This window comes from Pungitius pungitius, chromosome 8 (assembly GCF_949316345.1).
Source record: "Pungitius pungitius chromosome 8, fPunPun2.1, whole genome shotgun sequence".
In the NCBI taxonomy this organism is placed as follows: Eukaryota; Metazoa; Chordata; class Actinopteri; order Perciformes; family Gasterosteidae; genus Pungitius; species Pungitius pungitius.
This window is the reverse complement of record NC_084907.1, coordinates 17699875-17716473: the sequence shown is the minus strand read 5'-3', so window position 1 is coordinate 17716473 and position 16599 is coordinate 17699875. Positions and strand designations below refer to the sequence as shown.

Genomic DNA, 16599 nt, shown 5'->3' with positions numbered 1-16599 from the left:
ATTTCACCTCTTTTTACATCTCTACTTGAGTAGGATTATGCGTATTTGTTTGCATTTCCGTCAGTGAGCGCATTGCTGCGTTAATGTATGTGTTGTATGATTTTCCCCCGGTCCTGTAAAGCCTTTTTCCTGAGGCCTTGTATCTCTTTGATTCTCTTCAACAACTCAGTCTGCACTAGCTATTCATTTATTTTCCCTTCACTGACGGAGACATGACAAGCACCCGGTTCCTCTGCTAGGAAAGCAGCGGCCTGGCGTTTCTCTCTTGTAAAATAATTTATTACCTATTTGGCCCACAGTAAATATTACCGACGTCTCTGTGAAAATGTTATCGATACATGCTCCAGTTTTCAATTTGAAGCACACATAACAAGAAGTTTGCCGAAACAGTTGGAAGGGGAGGATATTTAAATTGCCGTTTTATCTGCACAGTACCCCCCCCCCCCCCCCCCCCCCCCCCCCCCCCCCCCCCCCCCCCCCCCCCCCCTGATGTCTAACATCAATTTCTAATTGACAACAGACTCCGCTTGTTGGAACGCCCTCTCAATTCATCCAGATTCCTGGGGAAAGGACCGTTTTGGGTCCTGCCGTTTTTGGGAGAGAGAGAGAGAGAGACCTTGAACCTGTGTGTGTGTGTTTCAGGGGGATTTGATGTAGAGGCGAAGGGGAGCAGTGCTTGCTTTGGTGATTCTTTTTAACACTGACATTCGAACAGACCCATTAATATATTTAGAGAACTTCTATTCATGAAAGAATTTTTGTCTTTTCTATGGGTGAAAGGTAAAAAAAAACACTTTTTTCCCCTAAATCACTCCCAAAGAATTGAAACAAAATGGGACATTGTCGCCTTATGTAAACAAGAGAAATGAGTGCTTTGGACCACTGAGAGCTCTGTGTGAATCAACAAGCACAAAATCGACAGTCACATTATTTATTCTGGCAAACGGCAAGAATTCCCAGGTCTCCACATGTGTTTGGTTCGTGCAGTCAGTTTTGTCCTGGATGCAACGCAATGCTTCTACAAAACCCTCTGAGCGTTATTATTGTCAATAGGCTTACTGTTATGACGTGATATTCCTTTCAGTACTTCTGGCGTGAAGGAAAGTGTCAGTTGCTCATCCACAGTGCGTGGGTGTTTGCATTGTTATTAAATCAAGATGGAATACTGTCACATGATGTGGCTCTCGGTCACAGTGATGTAGCTGATGGGCTTGCTTGATTGGAGAATCTGAGATGTTTTTATTCCCTGCTTCCTCAAACAAAATATCCGCTAATTTCTTTAACTTTCTCAAAGGACATTGAAGTGTATCAATTAATCACGAGCTACGCTGGTAACACACAAAACTTAATGTTTGAAGTTGCTGCTCGGATGAGGCAGTTCGTATTTGTGTTTGGCATTAATGGTAATGAAATAATGTGTGGTTGTTCTCAGGTCAGTGTCTGCAGGCCTCAACTCTCCTGCCAAGACAAACTCAATTGAAAAGAAGCTGCATCTTAAAATCAAAGAATTACAAGAAACTCAAGACAAATGTCACAAGGTGAGTCTGTTCTTCAAGCCTTTTTTTAATGCTTGTATTTATATTTCAGTATTTCTTCAGTAAGTCTATTTTGACTGACTTACACAATCACGGCGGGCAGAGATGATTAGAGCAGGACCACTGGAGACTATTAAATTGTATTTGTGTGAATTAATAGTGTTCGACTTTGTTTTGAGCAGAGAGAACATTTGTGGGTTTTATTACCAGACGTTCTGTGTTTATTCTGGCTGACTGACTGATAAAAGGCTTCTGGTGCTGCTCTAATTAGCCAACTTAGTCATGTTTGTGAAGCATTCTTGGTTGAGTAATATTTAAAATACTTCAGCTATAATCACAATCTACTGTTGATGGTGCCCTTATCGTTGATTTTATATAACCAATTTAAATGGGACATACAGTATCTTCTAACCATTAATGTGACTGTCCAGCATGTCTACCAACCCTCAAACTGTGGAATAAACATCTTGTGTAAATGTAATGAATTAATTGAAACTGGTAATTGTGTGTTTCTCCGGTGGATTCAGATGGAGCAGGAGATCTCCAGGTTCCAGCGTAAAATGACTGACCTGGAGTCAGTGCTCCACCAGAAGGATGTGGAGCTGAAGGCATCCGAGACTCAGAGAAATGTTCTGGAGCAAGACCTCGCCACGTACATCACAGAGTGCAGTGTGAGTCATCGTAACAGTGTGTGTTTGTGTGGAGCATTTAAAGGAATGTTTAAACCTAATGATGCTACATAATAACCACAAGGCGTGTGACGCCCGTCCATAACACCTCAGAGATCCACGTTGATTCGGACGAACAGTAGCCATTAGACTGTCTGTGTGTTTGCAGAGCCTAAAGCGGAGCCTAGAGGAGGCCCGTGTGGAGGTCTCCAGAGAAGATGACAAGGCCTTGCAGCTGCTGCATGACATCCGCGAACAGAGCAACAAGCTTCAGGAAATTAAAGAGCAAGTATGTAAATCTTCACATTCAACCGAACCCCTGTCGCCTCCCTCTCATTACAATAATGATATGGTGCGGTTGGAGATTTTTAAAAATAATTTTTAATTGACACTTCAAGCTTTTTATACTGAAAGGAAGTGAATGATGAAAAATGCCTCAGCACTTCATCCGCTACGCCCTAGTCTCATCCTTACCTCCTTCTCCTTTACACTGTCTCGGCTGAGATTATCCTCGTCTCAGTGTGTCCGTGTGACACAGGCAGGGCTTCCCCTCGGAGGACTCCCTTGTCCTCCACCCTCATAAAGGTCATCCCTGCAGATGGCAGCCCAGCAAGGTACAAACGGGTGGGAGACTTTGATCATTACTCAAGGGATTCGCCCGCCCTCCTCCCGGGGGAAGGACACGTGTAGAGTATGTCTCTGCTGTCCCAACATTCCTAATTCAAATCGCTAATTAAAAGGTGACTCCTTTTATGACCCCCATTTCTGTAAGGTGTTGTAATACTTGTGGAATAAGAATCTCCTTTGAATTTGGTTATAGTATTGTATAATTGGTTTTATAATACTGGTAGATGAAATCCAGCGTTCTGATTGGTTGAGAGGGAGTCACGGTGGGGGGGGGGGTGCATTATTGAGCGATGATGTACAGTTGCTGCTCACATTGACCCGAGCGTTTCTTATCACTGCGCACTTAAAGTCAACAGGTCAGATTTTGTGCAATCGTTAGTTGACATTTTAGCTTTTAGCTCGGTGGCGATCACCGAATAAAACGTAAATCCCACAATTGATCGTTTTGAGGCAATGAGAGCTTTCACAACTGGACAATTAAGTGGACATCATTAGCGATGTGAATGAATGAGATGGTGCGGGACCCAATGCCGTTTACATGCACGTACGGGGACTATTTGTCTCTATACTACTGAAATGCAACGTTTGGTGGCTAATACTATTTTTGCTGAAAGGCAGCTATTTACTTACTATTTATAACTTTACTGGTAACCATATTATAAAAGCAATAAGGTTATAATAAGGCAGTACTCAATAATGTAATGTTTGAGGGTTCCTAACAACACCTCCAAACCGTTACATTATTGGATGACAAAGTACAGCCTCTCGTACCTTATTGCTTAAATAAAGACTCGGAAATATATATTTGTATACATTGTATGTATAGAGCATAATGTTTTAGTCCCGTAGTAACGTGTTTAATGGGATTATGTGTTGCTCCAAGTGACCACTGTTTGCTTTAAGTAAATCTCTACAAATACAACCGATTCAAATAATTATTTTACTCTACCAAAGACAAATAATTACAACTTGGAGTAGCTTTGATTCACATTGATTATAATACCTCATCAGTTCATAATGTATTACTATGGGAATTTCAATACACTATTTTTCATGCAAAATAAAATGTCCAGCAACTCTTAATGTATTTTGACACTCAACCTAAGTGATTAAAAAGGCTTTAGAATGTGTTATAATAATTGTTCTAAAGCATTATGAATGTGTATGAGTGCTTAAAACTAAAATGTGCAATAGACGCAGGTGTCCAAAAATAATTCTTGCAAGTTTAACTTTGAAATATATTTTACAGACATAAACACACTGAATGAATGAATGAATTCTGGGGAGATGATGTCATTTATTTATTTAAACTCTAGCATGGACTAGCTGGATGTAACTAACTATAGTTCCCTCTCCATTTATTCACGGTACGAAATCTTAAGTGTCAAAAAGCTGAGTTTACCAACAGCACTACAACATGTTGTCTATGCAGAGATTTTTATAAACATTGTTTTTAAACTTTTTGTCTCTGCAGAGCAAAGCTACCAACTACAGCTTCAGCTGGTAATCCTTAACTTTGAGTTGGACACATTTTGTGATAAACGGCCATTGCTGTAGTGCACTGCAGTTTCTCTGCATCACTGTAGTCAGCAGATTTGTGAAGTGCATCTGTGTCTGCAAAGCGTTGCAGCAATTGTTGCCTTGGCCAAGAGCTTGGTTCCTCTAAACAAGCTCTCTTGGTTTATCTTTAACATGAATACGTTGAAATACACCAGAAAATGTATCTAGGAAGAACCCCACTGCGTACCCCAGCTTCTTAAATAGGTGAATAAACAGAATAACCCTAACCCTCTGTTAAAAGATGCGATCGCTCAAAACGTAGAGTTGTGCAATCTTCTTATGAACCGCAAAACTGCAAAGATATTTTCAAAGTACACATGTTTCTTCCTTTGAGATTTCTATTGTCTCCAGCTAGAATGAGTGTGATGAGGGCAACTTTCAAATTATTAATTATAGTGATGATGCAAATCAGCTGTTCAGTTCAATAATCAACATGCCTGTCATATAAAGGAAGTACATGCATAGAGGAAGTACTGTCAGGTGGTCGAGCACAGTGGTGCTGAACTGGTTCTGGTATGTTCATGGATGTACTGTCGGGTTTTCCCCCACGTTGGTGACCACCGTGTGCTGTCTCTGGACTCAGGAGTACCATGCTCAGCTGGAGGAGATGCAGGTCACCATCAGGCAGCTGGAGGAGGACCTGTCCGCTGCCCGGCGCCGCAGCGACCTCTACGAGTCCGAGCTCAGAGACTCCAGGGTAACGAGTGAGGAACTCAAGAAGAAAGCTGTGGAATACCAGCAGAGGATCCAGAAGGTATGTTTGCACCAGCGATGATGTCATGTTATGTCAACAGACAGAGGATTCACTTCTTCTCTGGGAAAAACAAAAATTTGTATTAGAGTCCATAAGTTGTGAAAGCCACATGTATGGTACTGTCTTTTCCTTTGGTTGCAACTTCTATAAAGTGGATGGATTATAATTTTTATGATCGGTCTCCACAACATGGTATACATTGCTTTACAGGCTAAAGAGCAGGGTAAAGCTGATGTGGAAGAACTTCTCTCCAAACTAGAGAAGGTAACAGATCAGTCATTTCTTATCGTTATGCTTAGAGCTGTTGTTGTTGTTTCCGTGATGGTTTCCTGATGGAGTTCACTGTGCTTTGGGTTTTCAGACCAATTCTGAGCAACAGGTGAAAATCCAGGAGCTCCAGGACAAACTGTCCAAGGTAAATGAATTGTTGTCATGTAATAAGAAAACCTATATTTAAATATTTTTTGAATATTTAATTTGCTCTTCAGAGAAAGTAAATTTGTTGTCTTTTCTAAATAATGCAGAGGCAGATCAACACAATATATATATCTATATTCAAATATACAGAATTTAGCAGTTTTTCATATCTCTTTAGTCTGCTGTAGCTGTTTATTCCGTAGAGAAGCTTTCTTTTCTTTCTTTTTTTTTTCAATGTCTCAGTGGGTAGAAGTTGGCGAAGCATATCAAGAGGTTTGTCTTGGGATCTATTAACAGCCTTTGACCTCCTGACCTCCCCAGGCGGTGAAAGCAAGCACAGAGGCCACTGAGCTGCTGCAGAATGTCCGGCAGGCCAAAGAGCGGCTAGAACGAGACCTGGAGCGTTTGCGAGGCAAGACCGACTCCAGCGACACTTTAAAGCGCCGCCTGAGAGAGACCGAGGTACCAAAGTAAACCCACAGTCCTGCAACTTTGCTAAAACTATTCCGGTTTCTTTGTTAAATGCTGTTTCCCTTGATTCACCGCTGCACTAATCTGTGTGATTAGCACTACTCTTATTCTACGCTATTGTTTTTGGTGCGTAAGCAGGAGGGCAGGAAGACCCTGGAGAACCAGGTAAAGAGGCTGGAGATGGTGGAGCGGCGGGAGAACAAGCTGAAAGATGACATTCAGACCAAATCCCAGCAGATCCAGCAGATGGCCGAAAAGATCCTGGTGAGAGAACTAGAGATAAGGCTTGCTAATACTTTGACCCATTCAACTCCTAATTCCCCCCCTCCCATTCATCTTGCCCTCTCCCAATGTATTCCTCATCAGTTATCTTAGCACACACATGAACGCTCTCCACACATCTCTCTGAAGAGCTCTTTGCTAGCTGAGACCCCTCAAGTGGCTACTCGTCTACCGGTGCCATTACGTAAATAGATTTTAACATACAACAGATTTTACCGGCTTCAACATGAGCAGGCATCGCTCCAGTCGACTTATGGATTTCCATCTTTTCACTGCAAGTTCTTTTGTTTCCTTTTCTTTGAATGCATTTGATGTTTTGCAAACTGTTTTAATGATTGTGTTTTACACTTGATTGTGCCGTCATGGGCTTCATAAGGCAACACTGTGATTGTTTGAGTGATCGTATGGTTAATGAATAGAGCTATGCTGCATGGTTAACCGTAATGTGTGAACTTTACATTGTATTTTGAGTTATCGTCTGTCTGGTTCAATGTCTCCAGTAATATTTGTAATGCTGCACTCTACAGGAACTGGAGGATAACCTCAGGGATGCCCAGTCAACAGCCCAGCGGATGGAAACCCAACTGGTTCAAAAGGAGAAGCTTTATGATGATAAGATCAAGGTGAGCCAGCTGTGTCTGTGTGTTTGTGTTGTACATTAAACTTTTCTTTCACCCTGATTGATTTATAAAATTAGATAATTACAGACTTCCTGTGTGAATTTGTCAAATGAATGGATATTGGCATGTTTTGTCTGATTTCAGGTTCTGGAGGCCCAAATTAAGGAGGACCTGGCCGACAAAGAGAGCCTCGAGGCCCGCAGAGCCCAGCAGGAGGAGGAGTCGAGGGAAAATTGCAAACTCATCAGTGAACAGAAAGCAGTAAGGAAACTTGACATTCATTTTATGATGGATATCCGCTTCATTTTTTACTGTTATTGGATTTTTAATAACCAAAGAGATTTAAATTGTATATTAAATACTGTAGTTGTTGGTAATGAATAAATCTGCAACAGTAGAAACAGAAGCAATGCATATTATCTTTTTTTAAAACAACATCGTTTTTAGTAATATTTCAACAATAGTAGAAACGGTTTCAATTCAATTCTTTTTTTTTTTTCTAATGGAAGTCAGTCTGCTCTCCAAGTTTCAATGGCTGGAAGTTGCTTGCTTTTACTTTTTATCTCTCCACAGAATTAATTCTGGGAATTTTTCTTGAAGGGTAGAATCATTCAATATGTTGTTTCTTCACACAGTAATTTGTTATAGTGGTTCAAATGTATTCGAATGTGTATTTGGATTAAATTGTAATTTACTTCATGTTGCACTATAAAGCCTAAGCTCAAGTCCTAATCTGGTTAATGTTGTAGAATTGAGGCAGTTAAGAAGCTTTTAGAGACAGTCATCTGACGTTACCAGTAGAAGATTCAGGCAACACCTTAATGGTTGCTAATAGGATTTTACTGAAGTATAACATTCTGTTTTCAAGTAATAAATAAATGGTATTGTTGAAATATGTGTTTACCATGATTCTTAGTGGGCTTTGGAATTTTTATTTAAAAGGCTTGGAGCATCTCTTTTGGGATATGTGACCATGTTATTGTGTTTGCCGCTTCCTACAGACCCTGAATGCTATGGATTCCAAAATGAAGAACCTGGAGCAGCGTATCTCTGAGCTTTCAGAGGCTAATAAGCTGGCCGCCAACAGCAGCATCTACACACAGAAGAATATGTGAGTTGACTAGACCTTCTGCCCCCACTGTGCTTTTATGAGTGACTCCACCCACACTGATTTTGTCACCATCCAGCCTCGAATTGCTCCTAGTGCTCGCATCTTTGTGCTCCCACGTGTGCAATGCGTATCATCTTTTAGGTTAACTACAATCAACATTCTCAAAACTCTCGTAGTCATGAACCTATCTTCACCTGAATTTCAGCCCTCAGATTAACAATTTTACAATGAGATTAAGATAATTGTTGAGCACTCTGACCTGCAAGTTCACTATTTTGAGAGATGTATCAACTTTAAATATGATGTGTCAATGTGTGCACACGGTATATTTAGCTTGGTACAAATCCATTACAGGTTCAATTACAGAAAATGCTGCTTCTAATAATATTAGTTTAGGAAATAAGTACTTTAAATAAAAATAATATTGTATTGTTTGTATGATGTAAGCGTTTACTGACTCTGTGTCTGTCCATAAAGTGAGTTGCTCTTTTGAAAGAAGACAAGCCAGTGATAGCGCATATGTTTGGGTATATTCTTGTCAGGAAAGCTCAGGAGGAGATGATCTCAGAGCTTCGGCAGCAAAAGTTCTATTTGGAATCGCAGGCTGGCAAGCTAGAGGCCCAAAACGCCAAACTGGAAGAGCACCTGGAGAAGATGAGTCAGCAGGAGCAGACCAAGAGGACCCGTCTGCTGGAGCTAGAGAGCAGGCTGCGGGAGGTAATGGAAACTGGACGCAGAGATACCAGGTTTAAGATTAAGTAATTCACTTCAACTAGCGAAGCCTCGCATCATCACAATGCACAAAAGGGATTAATGCAACCGATCAGCTAGCGAGCTCAGATCCCTTTCAGATAAACCCGCTAATTAACTACCGTAGGTCTGTAGTGGCACCTCTACACAATTGCCATTGGGCCTGTACTCAGCCTGTGCACCTGCTGGTCCAGTTATGCCTTCATCTGTGGTGCAATAATTACTTTGCAGGTGAGAATATGTTTAACCACATTAAATAAAGCAGGACATTGTTGCATGGCAGTGAATAGTTAACAGGGGTTAAAGCTTATCGTGTTCTCTAGCAGCCACCCTGCAGAAATATCCATCAGCAAGATGCTATTTGTCTTACATTTATACATCAAAGTTACATGTAATTAAAGAAAATGAAGGTTCACTTTTGCCTGTTTCAGATATATACACATATAAAAAGTGCACTATGTGTTCCACCTGTTCTGAGAAATTTCTCATGAAATCCATTAGCTGGGGTGCGTCCAGTTTGAAAACCTCCGCTAAATAAAAATGTTTAGCTGTAGTTGAAGACCCACAATGCTCCCGCCCCCACTCTGCCTGTTTGAGAGCTCTCACCCCCTGGTGTGCTGTCTGCCGCTCTTACCAGCAGACAGCCTGCTGGCTGGATGTCATATCTCTACCTCCACACACTCATCCCCACTGAGACGTGATACACGGATTGGCACTAATTGCGGGCCTGTCTACACTCCCACATGCAAACACACTCACGCATATTGTCCTCTCTCAAACAAAAATAAATACTTAGATGAGATCCATTGTACCATCTCTGTAATAGTCTGAAGTATAGGGAGACGCTGAATACCTCCATGAGTCTGTACTTTATTTAGTTTTTGGGACTCAAACCACTGGGTTTGGATGCGTTCTTTAAAAAGGCTTTAAAAGGTCTTAAATTATTCTATTGTATAAATCCAATTACCAGAGTTCTTATTCTTCTCTGTGCACTGTGTAGAATTTGCGCCTGCATTTCTAGTAAATATGCTCATTGAATTTGTGTCCCCTTGACATCTTCTAATTAATCTCCTTTTGTTGTTTTTCCTATACTTCCCATTCAGCTTGTTTCACGTCAGAGAAACCATTTAATTGGATACTTTTTCACCTTTATTTCTTTACTTGGATCTTTTAATTGGTCTTCAATTTAAGATGTTATTAAGAAAGTTCCTGAAGAGTTTCGAAACGTGTTCAAACCTACGTGATGCCAAGTAGCCATTATGTAGCTTCAATGTTGTTTTTCTGTTGTGTTGTAGTTTCTAATTCATATAAACAATACCATAACATGTCTGCAAATCAGACAGATGTGGGTTAAATCATTTCAAGCTGTCCTACATTGAGGGTAAACTTAACTTAAGATTCTACAATGTGGGGGTCAAAGAAACGCTGAAACAAATACCTGCTGTCTGATTTGTACTGTGACATAGACATCATTCACCGTTGTCCTGTTTCCTCGCAGATGGGCTTAGAACATGAAGAAGAGAAGATGGAGATCAAGAGACAGGTGTCAGAGTTGACCCTCTCCCTGCAAGAGCGCGAATCCCAGATCAGCAGCCTGCAGGCGGCACGTCTGGCCCTCGAGAGTCAGCTGCAGCAAGCAAAGACTGAGCTGGAAGAGACCACCGCTGAGGCAGAGGAGGAGATCACCGCCCTGAGGGTAAGACAAACATGTGCTCGCACATGTGTGGAAATACAGGTGCCCCTACATTTCAGCTATAACCAGCTGTAGGTAAGCTGTACTATGTACGCTGAGCGAAGGAAAAGCTGCGTTGAGTCTTCTGCCTATTTTAAATAATACAGTCAGCACCATTCTTTGTCATTTTACGTAGCTGTCTGATGCGGTTGAGTTTTTTGCTCTGGTTTCTCATAGAATCACAGAGATGAAATTCAGCGCAAGTTTGATGCCTTGAGAGACAGCTGCTCGGTAAGTGCCGTCCTTTGTCTGCTTTCAGTGGCAGCAAAACCATTTTCAAAAGATTTCGCAAGACATTTGAATAGATGGTGATTAACGTTCATTCTAATGGAGCATTGTAAGCTCCTGAATCAAGCCTTTGGCAACAAACCACATTCAACAAACAATATGCATATTTGCTGTAGCTCATAGGGTTACCATTAACAACGTGTACATGGATTACTGCATGCAAAACATTTAACAAGTCACCATTCAAATAAAACATCAACGAGATCCTATTTTATATTTGACTGACTAGATTAAACATCTTTTGCTAAATCTTAAATGGCCAACACAAGTGTCGTAGTTGGCATTTTGGACGTAACTTCATTGTACACATTGATAAGACCATTGTTTTTTAGAAGCATTTTCTCATTTGTCTTTTGTTACAAGACCCCAAAAATCCATTTGCCTTCTATATGGAACGACTAACGCCTGTACCTATCTTTGTGTCATCAGGTGATTACGGACCTGGAGGAGCAGCTCACACAGCTGAGTCAGGAGAATGCTGAGTTGAACCGCCAGAACTTCTATCTGTCCAAACAGCTGGATGAAGCGTCTGATGAGAGGGAGGACCAGCTGCAGCTCAGCCAGGAAGTGGACCGGCTGAGGAGGGAGGTGGCTGACCGTGAGATGCATCTCAACAACCAGAAGCAGGTAACACACACACGCACAAAAAATAGTGGAAAGTTATAGATATAACTGTTTCTAAGCATTACGCCTCATTATACTGATATTGTACAGGAGACACCTTTAATCATGTAGTTTGGCCCAAAAGCTGTGAAAGATGTTCATCTTCACTTTTGCTCGTTTGTCCTCCCAGAACATTGAGACCCTGAAGACCACATGCAGCATGCTGGAGGAGCAGGTGGTGGAGCTGGAGTCACTAAATGACGAGTTGCTGGAGAAGGAGAGGCAGTGGGAGGCCTGGAGAGGCGCCCTGGAGGACGAAAAAAGCCAAGCCGAGAGACGCACCAGAGACCTGCAGAGACTGATGGACAATGAGAAGCAGAACAGGTGATGTACAACGATCAACACTTAAACGTACTTGCGCAGTTATTACAAAAGATAATGACATTGTGTGTGTGTGTGTGTGTGTGTGTGTGTGTGTGTGTGTGTGTGTGTGTGTGTGTGTGTGTGTGTGTGTGTGTGTGTGTGTGTGTGTGTGTGTGTGTGTGTGTGTGTGTGTGTGTGTGCGCGCATTCATTAAAATGTATTGAAAGTCTTTCCATGCTGCTGTTCACAGGCTGCGTGCAGACCAGCGCAGCACTGAGTCTCGCCAGGCAGTGGAGCTGGCAGTCAAAGAGCACAAGGCTGAGATAATGGCCTTACAGCAGGCCTTGAAGGAGCAGCGACTGAAGGCTGAAAGTCTGTCCGACACGGTCAGTCAGTGTTTTTGTTTGCTACTTACACTATCAGTCAAATCAGTCACACCTTCTCATTCGATTCAATGAGAAGGAGAGTGGAAACTTTTGACTGTTACTGTATGATTTAACTTGAATCCCCATCTGCAGCAAAAAAAATTCCCCCTGAGCGAGAAAATCCACGCTTGTGTTTTTTGGAGTTGGAATTCAACTTTGGGTTTGAACAATTTAACACAAACTCGTCTTGTTCTCACAGCTCAATGATCTTGAGAAGAAGCACGCCATGCTGGAAATGAACGCCCGCAGCTTACAGCAGAAACTGGAGACGGAGCGAGAACTGAAGCAGAGACTGATGGAGGAGGTAGAAAGTGAAACACAGCATTATTCATTAAGCTTAAATGATATGTATTTATTCATTTAGCCAACTTGTTAAATAAATGTACTTGGAACTAATTTGAATAGAATTCCTTTTAAATAATAGGCTGAAAATAGTCTCCGGATTTGGGCGTGTGTTTTTTTTTAGTTATTTTCCACCATCCTGAAATGTGGCTGATTTAGAATCAGATTTCCTGCTTCAAAGATCTGCTGATGTCCTCACAGCAAGGAAAGCTGCAGCAGCAGATGGACCTTCAGAAGAGCCACATATTCCGCCTCACCCAAGGCCTGCAGGACGCCCTGGACCAGACCGACATGCTAAAGACTGAGCGGACCGACTTGGAGTACCAGCTGGAGAATATACAGGTACTCAATGAAGTACCTTTTGCGATACAATACAGCCGTCTCCGGGGAGAGACAGGCTCCTAGTTAGATATTAGAATAACCACGTTTCCCAGGGGACCGAGAGGATAAAGGAAATCCCAATTAGTCCTTAAAGGGATTTCGTTTAAGGTAGTGTTCTGAGGCACTTCCTTCTCTGAAGGTTTGTTTTCCTTCATGTAGGCCGTATACTCCCATGAGAAGGTGAAGATGGAGGGGACGATCTCCCAGCAGACCAAACTCATTGACTTCCTCCAAGCCAAAATGGACCAGCCCACTAAAAAAAAGAAGGTCTGGGAAAACATTTTATGACCGCTTTAAGCCTTTCATTCATGATGAAGTGTTTTTCAATAACATGTCCCCTCTTTGAAAAGGGCATATTTGGACGTCGTCGGGAGGATGTCGGAACCACGACTAACGGGGCTTTGGTGCCGCAGGCCCAGCCAGCGGTCCCCATGCAGTACGGCGACATGAAGCTGGCTTTTGAGAAAGAGCGATCGAGATGCGCTGATCTGGAAGACGCTCTGCAGAAAATGAGGATCGAGCTACGATCCCTCAGAGAAGAGGGTGAGTCCCAGTGTGAGGCAGCACCAGATATGTGATCTGCTTCATGTCTTTTGACAACGGCAGTGAGGACTGAGATGACGTGTCGTAGCTGTTCTTGTATCATTAAAATCTTTAATTGTTTTTTGACAGTCAGATATTTTTTGTCCATCAAAACTCATGCCACCATAGTTAGATTTGTAATTGAAGTACAGGAAATTCTGTATTTTGCCTGCTTGCTTATCTGTACCAGACATCTTTTAACAGCGTTGCCATGGCAGCATCTTGTTCCATCGCCACAGCTGCCCAGTCCTATGAGATTAATTTCAGGATCTTTTGGTTTTTTGGTAATGGAGCAAGACATTTCCAGCTGCTGATCTGATACGAGGTTGTTTTATTTGTTTATGGGGAAACAGCAGCTCATTTCAAAGCCCAGGAACATGTGGCCCCTTCCACGCCGGCCCAGGCCCGACACCAAATCCTCATGTCAGCCATTGTCAAATCCCCAGAACATCAACCAAACCCCAGCAGCCTGCTTAACCCCTCCACCCGCTGCAAGGAGACCTCCACACCTGAAGGTCAGTCTCACATTACACACTACACAGGTAAACCCAATGTTGCCAATCAGCCTGAGAAGAACTCAGGATTTACTCTTCTGAAGCGGTACAGTGCCTTCCATAGGAGCGTGCACCCTTATGCTCTCCGTTGCAGCCCAAATAAGCTCTCTGTTCCCTTACTTTGTTTGTATGTGGTGTGTTCATGTGTGTGTTTTCCTATGGCCTGTCTCACAAAGCAGGATTATGAAGTTGGATAACTCTGCACATCTTAAACCTGGAGTTTGCTCCAAACCAGTGACATGGACTGAACTAAACACTGGAGTTTTTTTCACAGTGAATTTATCCTGCTAACCTTGTAACCCTGCTTAGGCCTGTCTCACGAAGTAAGAATAGTAGATTAGCCAGGTAATACTGGTTTACATTAAGGGCTGTCTACCATGACGTTCTCTTTTATATGGCAATAACCACCATACTGCATTCACTTTGAAGTGAAGGGTGTCACACCGCACCTCACAGACCAGATTAATCTTTAACCGCATTAGTTATGATGCCCTGTGATGGGCCATGTACTGTAGCTTGGTAAAGTTGAACTTGCTTTGTGATTCAGGTTCCTCCCAGTTCAGGTTCCTTCGCGTTCACATTGCTATTGTTAGACTGCTCTCTCCTTTCTGTCTCTCCCCTCCGCTCCTCACAGAAAAGAGGAGGGTCACCTTTGAAAGTAAGTTAGCAGTCACCATTGTGTGTCATCCCACATGCATGAGCTCATCTCCATGCATGTCGTACTGCACATCCGACCCGGATGCGCAGATCATACTGCGTCTTATTGTCTCGCTAACTGTGACTTGACCAAAGAGTTGATCCTCAAAGTCAAGTTTGACTTTATGTACTCCCTTTCTTATTTATTTTTTTCAACATCGTTCCTGGAGTCATTACTGGAGAGCATCTGGTTGGCTAGATAGCCTTTCACCCAGAAACATTGTAATGCTTTGGTCATTGGCATGCATAATCTGATTTCTAATTATAATATCCGTATCCTTCTAACGTGAATTTACCCAATATTTTTGAATTAGAAGTCATTGGTGCCTGGAGAAAAACTGAATCAGATGATTAAAGCCTGTAACAAAATATTCCGGTGTGACAGTTGTCTCTCAGTAGCTCGTAACCCGACCCACTCCTTCGTCACTCTTTGCGTTACAGAGTTCGGTCGTCGCGTGAAAGAGAGAATGCATCACAACATCCCTCATCGTTTCACCGTGGGCCTCAACATGAGGGCTGCCAAGTGTGCCGTCTGCCTGGACACTGTGCATTTTGGACGACAGGCTGCTACTTGTCTAGGTCAGTTTCCAGCACTGTACCTGGTAGTACTGAATATGGGGTATTTCAGAAGACAAATCATCTCTGAACCCCCCCCCCCCTCCCCCCTCTTACCAATGACTCTTTTTTTCTTCCCCCTTGTTGTATCATAGAGTGTCACACCCTGTGTCACCCAAAGTGCTCACCATGTCTCCCGGCCACCTGCGGTCTGCCTGCTGAGTATGCCACTCACTTTTCAGAAGCTCTGTGCCGAGAAAAGGCCAACTCTCCTGCGCTGCAGGTCAAAGAGGCCAGTGGGCACGTCCGCTTGGAGGGATGGATGAAGCAGCCACGGTAACGTGAGGCCATAATCCTGCACCATCATACTGACCATGTACCACAGATTTCATAGCAGTGTACATTTGTGTCTTTTCTCACACAGAAATGGAAAGCGTGGTCAGCAGGGCTGGGAGAGGAAGTACGTGGTGCTTGATGGAACTAGAGTATCCATCTTTGATACGGAGCCCAGGGAAGGTCAGTGCTTTATTGTTGCAATTAGAGGGAGATACATTTTTAAACCGCAGTATCCAATTATAATGTTTTCTTCTGCTAGACTATATAAAGATGGAGGAAGAGTTTGAGCTCTGTCTGCCCGACGGAGAGGTGACTGTTCACGGAGCTGTTGGAGCCTCCGAGCTGATCAACACTGCCAAGTCAGGTACTGGATCAATACCACTTAATCCTTCTGCACTGAGCTTATTTTAGAATTTAAGTATATTGTCCTTCTGCCAAATTTTTGATTTGATCCACATGATGTTCAATCTGTACTTTAAATCTCAAAATACAAGTTCATGTACAAGTTGACGGTTAAATTAAGCTTCTTTTTTCTGTCTTTTTTTCTACGTGTGTGTGTGTGTGCGTGCACAGACATACCGTATGTGCTGAAGCTGGAGTCACATCCCCACACCACCTGCTGGCCTGGCCAGTCGATCTATTTCATGGCTCCCAGCTTCCCCGACAAGCAGCGCTGGGTGGCTGTCCTGGAGTCTGTGGTGGCTGGCAGCCGCGGGTCTAGAGACAAAGTGGACTCTGATGCTGTAAGTACCGTGTGTTCTTCCTGTGTGTCGGGCCTCTCTGGGTTCATCATGGGAGCTGTTTAAAAGGACCCAGTGTCTCCTTTATAGAAGACACACCCACTAATTATGCTCCTTTCATATAGTAAATTAATCCAAGGGTTACTGTATTGTTGGGTAAAGACTGGGTCAAATATATTGAATGCCTCCATTAAACATCAGCCAGTG

The 16599-nt window shown here is 42.7% G+C and overlaps 1 protein-coding gene across 3 annotated transcripts in view; it reads left to right on the top strand.

The window, feature by feature from the left end:
• Positions 1-16599, top strand: part of cita (citron rho-interacting serine/threonine kinase a) — a 34761-nt gene that overhangs the window by 9909 nt on the left and 8253 nt on the right. The window contains exons 11-38 of one of the 3 annotated variants that reach the window (XM_037490636.2): positions 1433-1538; positions 2063-2206; positions 2373-2492; positions 4974-5144; positions 5355-5408; positions 5506-5559; positions 5883-6023; positions 6171-6296; positions 6842-6937; positions 7079-7195; positions 7936-8045; positions 8588-8762; positions 10294-10491; positions 10705-10758; positions 11245-11442; positions 11609-11802; positions 12032-12167; positions 12406-12510; positions 12750-12890; positions 13089-13196; positions 13280-13472; positions 13865-14026; positions 14700-14723; positions 15203-15340; positions 15472-15652; positions 15741-15832; positions 15912-16016; positions 16226-16395. In XM_037490636.2, coding sequence (XP_037346533.2) covers positions 1433-1538; positions 2063-2206; positions 2373-2492; positions 4974-5144; positions 5355-5408; positions 5506-5559; positions 5883-6023; positions 6171-6296; positions 6842-6937; positions 7079-7195; positions 7936-8045; positions 8588-8762; positions 10294-10491; positions 10705-10758; positions 11245-11442; positions 11609-11802; positions 12032-12167; positions 12406-12510; positions 12750-12890; positions 13089-13196; positions 13280-13472; positions 13865-14026; positions 14700-14723; positions 15203-15340; positions 15472-15652; positions 15741-15832; positions 15912-16016; positions 16226-16395 — 3613 coding nt within the window. Of the gene's footprint in view, positions 1-1432; positions 1539-2062; positions 2207-2372; positions 2493-4973; positions 5145-5354; positions 5409-5505; positions 5560-5882; positions 6024-6167; positions 6297-6841; positions 6938-7078; positions 7196-7935; positions 8046-8587; positions 8763-10293; positions 10492-10704; positions 10759-11244; positions 11443-11608; positions 11803-12031; positions 12168-12405; positions 12511-12749; positions 12891-13088; positions 13197-13279; positions 13473-13864; positions 14027-14699; positions 14724-15202; positions 15341-15471; positions 15653-15740; positions 15833-15911; positions 16017-16225; positions 16396-16599 lie in introns of all 3 variants that reach the window. The other 2 variants (XM_037490638.2, XM_037490637.2) reach the window with 2 other exon arrangements.